This window comes from Poecilia latipinna, unplaced genomic scaffold (assembly GCF_001443285.1).
Source record: "Poecilia latipinna isolate Pla-1442-1.1 unplaced genomic scaffold, P_latipinna-1.0 Scaffold4021, whole genome shotgun sequence".
Lineage (NCBI taxonomy): Eukaryota > Metazoa > Chordata > Actinopteri > Cyprinodontiformes > Poeciliidae > Poecilia > Poecilia latipinna.
Genome location: NW_015116637.1, coordinates 21,962 through 30,619, shown reverse-complemented (window position 1 = coordinate 30,619; position 8,658 = coordinate 21,962). Strand labels below are relative to the sequence as shown.

At 38.7% G+C, this 8,658-nt stretch overlaps 1 protein-coding gene across 2 annotated transcripts in view; it reads right to left on the bottom strand.

Annotated features, from left to right (window-relative positions):
* Positions 1-6,418, bottom strand: part of LOC106942068 (sodium-coupled neutral amino acid transporter 2-like) — a 10,911-nt gene extending 4,493 nt beyond the window's left edge. Inside the window, exons 1-16 of one of the 2 annotated variants that reach the window (XM_015025244.1) lie at positions 6,185-6,418; positions 4,539-4,625; positions 4,415-4,439; positions 4,312-4,333; positions 4,073-4,223; positions 3,905-3,983; positions 3,753-3,837; positions 3,530-3,662; positions 3,353-3,434; positions 3,164-3,279; positions 2,766-2,839; positions 2,382-2,474; positions 2,041-2,116; positions 494-576; positions 353-411; positions 41-193 (exon numbers count right to left, since the gene is read on the bottom strand). In XM_015025244.1, coding sequence (XP_014880730.1) covers positions 41-193; positions 353-411; positions 494-576; positions 2,041-2,116; positions 2,382-2,474; positions 2,766-2,839; positions 3,164-3,279; positions 3,353-3,434; positions 3,530-3,662; positions 3,753-3,837; positions 3,905-3,983; positions 4,073-4,223; positions 4,312-4,333; positions 4,415-4,439; positions 4,539-4,618 — 1,311 coding nt within the window. In that variant the 5' untranslated portion in view covers positions 4,619-4,625; positions 6,185-6,418. The remainder of the gene's footprint in view (positions 1-40; positions 194-352; positions 412-493; positions 577-2,040; positions 2,117-2,381; positions 2,475-2,765; positions 2,840-3,163; positions 3,280-3,352; positions 3,435-3,529; positions 3,663-3,752; positions 3,838-3,904; positions 3,984-4,072; positions 4,224-4,311; positions 4,334-4,414; positions 4,440-4,538; positions 4,626-6,184) is intronic. The other variant, XM_015025245.1, reaches the window with a different exon arrangement.
* Between the last annotated feature and the right edge of the window lie 2,240 nt (positions 6,419-8,658).

Sequence of the window (8,658 nt, the reverse complement as noted above, 5' to 3'; positions counted from 1 at the left end):
AAATATTCAAACCTGTTTAATCTGTGAGAGATTTATTTACCTGTGAGTTAAAGACAAAGTATTTAGGCTTGCAAGTGTCATCATCTATAGTGGCGTTGTCGCTGTGGGGGGTGATGTTGAACATATTCATGGTTTCATTTCCAGTGTCAGGAAGAGGCAGAGGGCATGGGATCTGGAACTTCTTTATGATCACCTGCAGGAACATAAAGAGAAATATATTTTTGGACTGTGGTATATTTTTCACAATATTCAAAAAACTAAATAAGCAGTGATTTGAAAACTTTAATGAAACGATGAAACAATGAAACGATTGACTAAATCTAACTTTCAGGAGAAATCAAACTGTACTCACCACAATCAGAAAGAACACCATGCAGAGCAGAGAGAGACCACTGGTGTAACCAAGGTAACCTAGTGAGGCAAGATAAAAAATGATTTTTGTCCGAAAGCTGGTGCTTCAACTTTTATTGTTACTTAGGAAATACATCCTTACCTAAGTTCCTGAATAATGACAGAGGCAGGATGACAATAATCGAGACCAGAATCACGAGGTAATCTCCATTGATGTACCATTCACTGAAACACATAAAAATAAGTCTCTCAATTCACTGACAGTTATTTGTTACTTGATTTGATAAAAAAATAAAAATAAATAATAAATCAATGTATTAGTTTTGAATCTAAAAACAGGATCTTTGTACTTGTCATACATTTTAACTTAAGGTCTGATTGAACATCTTGTTTCCTGCTCTGATGCATCAGCCTTCACCAAAGCTGAGTCAAAAACTACAAACATTCAGACTTTCCCTCCTGCATTTCCACAGCTGCAATCCCTCCCCATCCTAAATCCAATCCCCATCACCATCACAGTCACAATTCATTACTTTAGTTAAATTAAAGTCATTTTAAACTGAATTAAAACTGAACAACTTTAGCTGTTAGTTTGTCAACTTTTTTGCAACACCGGTATGCAACACGTTTAGCTTGGTGTTTGTAATCTACACTGAACAAAAATATAAACGCCCCATATCAAATATTGTTGCCATGTGGCGTTAACAACTGTAAATAAACATTTCTTAACATTTTATTATAAAAAAAGTAATATTTCTCCTGATTTGTGTATAATTTTTAATCCAACTTGTTGTCAGTGAGCGTTACTCAGTGAGTTGTTTTTTTTCCTCTGTGCATGGGTCAGGCATGTCCAGCGGGTGATCAGACGAAATAAGCAACAATTGGACAATCCTTGGACTGGGGACAATAAAAGGCCCCAAAATGTCACATTTTGTCACAAGTCATAAAGCCTCAGATGTTGGAAGTTAGCATGTTGGATGCAGGGACGTCCACCAGAGCAGAAGCTGCATGGTTCAATGTCCACTGCCTGACCAACAGGCCGTTTAAGAGTTGGTTTCCAACAGACTGGCACTACTGCAAATGGACCTCATCCTCGTAGGCCATGTGCCACGTTTATATTTTTGTTCAGTGTAAATGGCAGCTGATTTGCCATATCCATCCAGAATCAGATTTATTTACCCAATTTGTGGAAGAAGAAAATGTCTCTGTGGCGGCTGGTTGTTGCGTAATAGTAAGGTAAAAATCTGAATGTTTTTTTGTATCCAGGATGTGTGGGTTCCCAACAAGTGTTTGGAGGCTTCTGTACAAGTTCTGCATGGAGGGAAGGTCAGTCCTGCTGACCCTCTCTGCACACCTGATTGTTACATCATTCATCAACTCTGAAAAAAAAAAAAAATAGTGCCTATACTTTCTTTACTTATTAGTATCAAGTTTGCACCAGACAGAGTAGAATATGAAAAATCTATTGCCTGTTGTCACTGAAGACATGAAAGGTTCCCTTCATGTTGAGACATGGTCAGAATAAAATGTCCTGCTGTAAACCAATTTGTTATTGTAGACGAAAAATTCTGCAGCAAGGTGTGAAAACTACCGAGGTGTGATGTGACAACCTGTCATGTCAGGTAGTTTCCTTTTAAGTACTGATTCCAGTTGCAAAAGTTTTTTTTAAAGTCAAATTTAGCTACTCACCCATGACTTGCTCCAGTAAATAACTGAATGACAATGGGGAGCTCATATTTGATGATGTAGAGGTAAGTCAACATGGCTGTAGAGAAAAAAAACAAGAATAAGGAACAATCGGTACAGCTGATTAAAAATGTAGAGCCAGAATGCCTGATATCTGGTGAGCAACAAAAAGTTCAATAATTGATGACAAAAATATCTGTATGATGTAAAACTCATCCTAATCTCTATTTGCCAATGTCTGCCTGCTTTCCATCGTATTCAGAGTTTGGACTCAGTGAAGCTGTTTAAATCATTGTTGTATAACACAGAAAACAACATTTGCTACATAATGGTCAGTCCCTCACCTCCAATGTTCTGCATGGTGATGGAGCAGGAAGCAGCCAGTTTGCCTGGGATCCCAAAGGCCTTGTAACCCAGTGACTCATAAACAAGAGCACCTGAAAAAAGAGGAAAAAACCCCAAAGAATTTTAAATCTTGACATTTAAATATAATTAAACAAAGAGCTGCTGGAAGATGCTGTGATGGTGCAGGGGTAAAGCACAACCCATGTACAGAGGCCTTGGTCGTCAACATGGACCTCACAAGTTTGAGTCCCATCCTGATGACCTTTGCCACATGTCTTCCCCCTCTCTCACTGCCTACTGTCCTGTCAACCACTCTCAAATAAAGACCACTAGAGCCAATAAAACCTTCAAAAAGTTGCTGGAAAGTCAGAACTGCTGCTCACCTGCTTCATCGGCTGTCTTCAGCAACAAGTGGACAGAATACAAGGAGAAAATGGCAAAAATAACCAGGAGAATCCTGTAAACACAAGAGAGAGAAGGAGGTTGCACAAGACAGAGTAGAATATGAAATGACTTGTGTGCTTGCAAGTTGTCTACAATAACCTCCTTCTTGCTAGAAGTGAACATTCTCTTTTTGGAGCTGTCATGATAGACATTGATAAAAGTTCAAAGATCAACAGACTGTCAGGGTCACAGAGCTGTTGGCAGGGATCTCGGGATCTTGGAGAGTTTGGCAACATAAGAACCTGAGACCTTGAAGAGACACCTGCCTGGACTGGAGTTAAGAAATGTTGGAGCTAAAAATGAGGTTTCAGGTTTTAGGTGATGGAAAAATGCTTACACAAACAGGGCGATGCCGGTGTTGGCCATGGCGAAGGACAGACCCAGGATGCCGCTGCCCATGATGGCGATGCTCAGATTGAAAATGGACATGCTGACGGAGGAACTGCCCTGGTGCTGAAGAGGAGAAAACAACAAGTTTTCAGGTAATAGTAGAAAAAAATGACATCTAGTGAAATATGCAACTTACCCTTTCAGTTTCATAATTGTTCTTGCTCGCCTTATAATCAGAGAGGAAGTTTTGATTCTCTGTATCTGAATCAGGGTATTGTCTGATAGAGAAGACAGAGTTTTGTGTTAATTGAGTTGACAGGATTTAAAGGTTTTGTTGGTGTGTTTGTGAAGACAATGTCAAAATGAGCCTCACTCATCCAGGGGGAATTTTTTCTCGCGCAGAGGGAGATAGTTACTGATGGAGCTGCAGCTGCCATGTTCTGGCAGAGCATTCAGGCATGTAACTGTCGCTTCAGCAATAGGTTGCTCATCACGGGGCACCAGAGCTAAAAATAAGGAAACCCTATTAATTTTTCTTATTTAAGATGCTGTAATAGACATGTACTTAGATGTGCTGTCCCATTGCCAGGGCTGACCTTGGGTCACACTGCTCATGTTTTTGTTGCTCATGTTGAAGTGAGTCCCACCACTAGAAGGATCGTCTTGGTGCTGTAAGAGAAACTACAGGACAGTCAGGGGGATTCTAGAAACAAAAATTATTGCAAGTGTAACAAAAACTGCAACTTGCCTGTTTGCTTTCCTTCTCTTTGCTTGGGTTTTGGTCATGAAGGGAGTTTCGACTCGCTGCATCCAAATTAGGGCCCTGCCTTTAAAAGATGAGAGAATTTCATGTTTAATGCATTGGCAGGATGCAAAGTTTTGTTGTTTTGTCAGCACCAGTTAAGATTTTCCTCACCCATCCAGTGGCTGCTCTCTCCTGAAATTAAGAGGAGACTTCCGGCTCTCGTCAGAGCAGCAGCTGCAGTTGCTGTGTCTACCATCTTCAGTAGAGTCTGAATGTTTGGTGTCAGTTTCAGCATCAGGCTGCTCGTCACTGGACACCGAGGCTTAAAATAGTAAAATTCAATTTGTCAATTTGTATTGACCAATTTGTATGGTCAATACAAATTGACCATAGGCTGAAATCAAACCTACCACTAGAAGGACTTTCCTGGGGCTGAGAAGAAAACACAAAGTGATCAGTGAAGAAAAACGAAAAATGACTACGGCAATACAAATAAAGCTTTTGCCAACTTACAGATTTTATATCATATTTCTTCTTGCTTGATGGAAGAAGAGCAGAGAGTTTTGTGTTAATTGAGTTGACAGTTTTAAAGGTTTCTTTTGACGTGTTTGTGAGGACATGTTTTCATGAGGCTCACCAGTCCAGACGGCCCTTAAAGCAAGGGAAGTCATCACTGATGGAGCTGCAGCTGTCGTCATCTTCACCAGCGTATGGCATCTTACAGCTGAAAAGCCATCAGGGATATGGGGAATGTACAAATAATTACTATAGTTCATTCTGTCTAAACTGTCTTTAGTAAAACCAGTGGCCTTTCAGAGCATCCTATCAATACACAATCGACATGTTCTCTACTCATCTTGATCAGGTAAGACCCAACAGGGCCACATAGTCAACAAAGACAAAGAGCTGTAGGAATGGGGGAACAAGTATAACTTTTATAGAGTTATAAAATAAAGACCAGCAGCTCCACTGTGTATTAAACTGAGATAGAGACTGCTCAGTGGGATCAGCTGCACCCATAGTGACTGTGCCTTAATGAGTATGGCACAGTTACAAGTAGCAACCTGTAACTTAGTTGGAATGTGTGAAATTGACGTCTACATGACTGAACTGAATTGACTAAATATATCTGTGTATAAACTGGATAATTATTTTGTAAAGAATCTTGAGACGACTGACATCTTGAAATTGAGCCTCTGTCTCTTTAAGAAGCTCCTGCTCTTTCTGAAACTCCGCCGTCAGCCAACAAGTTGAACGCTTCTCACAACATCGCTCCTATTTTAAGCCTTTAACAACATTTTTACCAGCGTTGCACTGAGAAGTAGCTCAAAAAAAATGAGCTCAGTAGATGTACCATTCTACCAGGTGTTTGCTAATTGCTGCTGGCTAGTCTGAAGGAGCTGTGTAGGGGAGTTATGGGGGAGGGTTATGAGGCGGCAACATGGTGCCAGGAGGTCCATTTGGAAGCTGAACTACTTTTAAATAGTGTATCAGAATATAAAGTAATTAAAACACAAAACAATGTCTTTTGGGAATCATGTCAAAGAATGTATGCGGACACACTGGAGAACTGTTTATCGCAGACTGTAACACCTGGAACCTTAAATCTATTTTTCCCAATGTACACAGGCAAAAACAGGTTTCACCCCGCTTTGGTTTGAGTTTCTATAAATAACAGTTTTAAGTGATATTAAACGGTGTGTTATGTGGATGAAAGACCAAAACGCATAAAAATGTATTCATTTTCCCAGCTGTCCCGTTATGTGTGGACTAGGCAGATTTCAAAAAAATAATATTTTGCACAAAAGGTGCAAAATAAACCATACCAAAAGTCAGAAAGCACAAACATGGAATTGATATTATTGTGTTCAATTGAATTTCAGCTGTTTTTCTTCCCGTCATTTATATATGAAAAAAAAAAAAATGAAGAGAAGCGACCTCGTGCAACGATATACAGTAAGGACGCAGGAAAACCAATACAGTAACAATGACGCAGTGCAGATCACAGCTGAGAACTGGGTAGTTAAAATAGTTATAAATCCTAAAGTTTTACATGCATTAATCACACATCAAGCTGCCTGAAGTCATATATTTGTGATATTATCTTTAGCAGCCTCGTAGTTTTTCTGCAGGATTCCAGACTAGCGGACCTATTGCCTTTAGAACATGTCACTGTTGCGTAAAACATGCGTACAGTTTGCACAGTCACATACAAAATAAAGTTGTTTTTTACCCCCAAGATGAGTAAGCAAACCACCAGTCGAACCAAACTAGTTTCCATACCTTTAAAAGTTGACCTTGAGGCGAGGAAATGAAAGTAAAACAAACGGAGGATTTAAAGTCCGACTGTAAAAAGGATTAGAGCATTTCATCTGTATTTGTCAGTAACCTTCACCTGTCAGTAAGATAAATCTTACTGACAGTATCTTTGATACTAGTCAAAGATTTTTCCAAGTAGCAAGAAAAGTTAAGACGGCTAAGAAGAAACTGTTTTTGTCAACATCAGCTCCGCTGACATTTGGGGGAGGAGGGGGTTTCCGGGGCAGGTGTCTGGTTCCTGAGCCGCTGTGAGGACCGCAAACAGTTAAATGGAAAAATACCAACAGCACAAAAAAAAAAGAAAAAAAAAAAGAAAGCAGCACGTGATGCTCAATGATATGATAGTTGTCATATCCTGTGTTTGCTTTCCCCCCAGAGTTTGTAAAATTGATTCCTGTTTTCTTTGATCAGCTTTAACTTTTGTCTTTACTTTCATCAGACTCTTCTTGTTGCTTGTTCATGCAGGTTGGAGTTGTACATTTTTTGCATTTATTTATACGTTATTCTTTTTAGGATGAAGTTCAGATCTCTCTCTCTCTTAGTCCTGTTCCATTCTCTAGTATTCAAGCTCCCGGTATTTGCCCTGCTCTCTTTCACTCACCTCCTTCCTTCTGTGTTGCTCCATGGCTCCCTGTTTATTCTTCCCAGTTTTTGTATTTCTGTGTTTTGTATTATTTTTGGATTTCTTTCTTAAAGTCTCTTTCTCAAAATCCGGAGTTCATCTCTCAAAATTAAATATCTGTGTCAATGAACATGTCAGTGCCTCAGAGTCACAAATCTTTGTTATACAGTCAAATGTATTAGTCTGACTTTTCTGACTTTTGGTATGGTTTATTTTGTACCTTTTGTGACAATATAGCAGAGGCACTTTGGAATGTTTTGTTGTAAACTACTGCTAAAGTTTAGATGACAAGGCTTGTAAATTGTAATTGTGAGAAATCTGTTACTAGAGACAGGACTAGATTGACATTCACACTTTTACTGTGATTTGTTGACAGGTATTGCTACCGTGATTCAGAAAGGAAACGACAACACTGCAAAGCGCAGGGGGAAAAAAAGAGGTAGAACTGGGAACATAAGACAATCTCCTTAAGGAAAAGTCTGTATGATGTGAAGACGCCTGAAGTCACAACCTTAAACTTCACTTGATTTTATGTTTGATTTTTTTTTCCAGATATGTTATGGTCATCATATAAGTTCCATCTAAATGATTTGGCTTTACTTTCTATAAAATCTGGATCATCCCAGTTCAATCCTGATTTAACATGAGGGCAAAAACTTCATCACATGGACAGGTTAGCTTGGACAGCTGTTTTCCCTTAATGAACATAAACATCATTTGAAAATTGCTTTTGGTATTTATCTTGGCTGTCTACGAACAATATTAGACATTATTTGATGATCTGAAATATTTAAGTGGGACAAAAAAGCAAAAATGGACCCAGGAAGAGGAAAATACTTTTTCGCACCACTGCAACTGTAATGTGAACTTTGAAATTCTGTGACCTACCTGAGTCATTGTTTCTAATTCGTTTTAGGATGTTATTGTGCTCCAGAGATTTTCATCTTTTGTGGATATGTATTGCCATTTAAATCTTTGTTTGATGTCATTGGACTTTCATGATTTATTTATTTTTTTTCCTTTGGTTCACCACGAGACATTTTATTTTGTTTGGGTGAAACTGATCTATGATCTCCTTCAAAAAAGGAATAGACTCTCAAAATGTTTCACTTGTAGTTCTGGAAATTCAAATATTATAATTCAGAGAGAGAGAGAGAGAGAGAGAGACAGAGAGAGCATCTCCAATTGTGTAGTATCCAACATTGACCACTAGAGTTCATCATTGAGAAGAGAATAGTTTGTGTGGAAAATATTTTTCTTTTTTTTCTCTTACTCTCTGCTTCTCTGTTTTAAAGCCACAGAGGAAGGCTGCCATAGATTAACCTCCAGTATATAACTTTCCTAGCTATATGCCAAATAAAACAGCATGAGAAATTAAAAAATATATCATAAGTACCAAGAATAAATGAAGCAAGAGGGAATACATTTAGATTATAACAAGCATAAATTGGGCACATATTCATCATAAGTCATCATAATTTAGATGATGACTTCATTGGTTCCTTTATAATAAAAGTGTAAAGCATAAATAACCTTCATTGCATCCTTCAGAACACGGTCTCCTTTAACCCTCTTCTAACCAACCTGTGTTCTTCTCATTACCGTAATTCATGTATGATACATTACGGTAGCCACCAGGGAAATTTGTGATATGAGCTTGACCAATCACAAGAAGATTCTCCGTTGTGTCATATTTGTGAAGCGTCAAATGTGTCTCAAAAACACTCGTGCACTCGTAACCGGATCTGTGTGTAAATGCAGTTTTGTGTGTCTGTACCAGGTGACTTGTGCGTACTTTTTCAACATTTATGGGCGT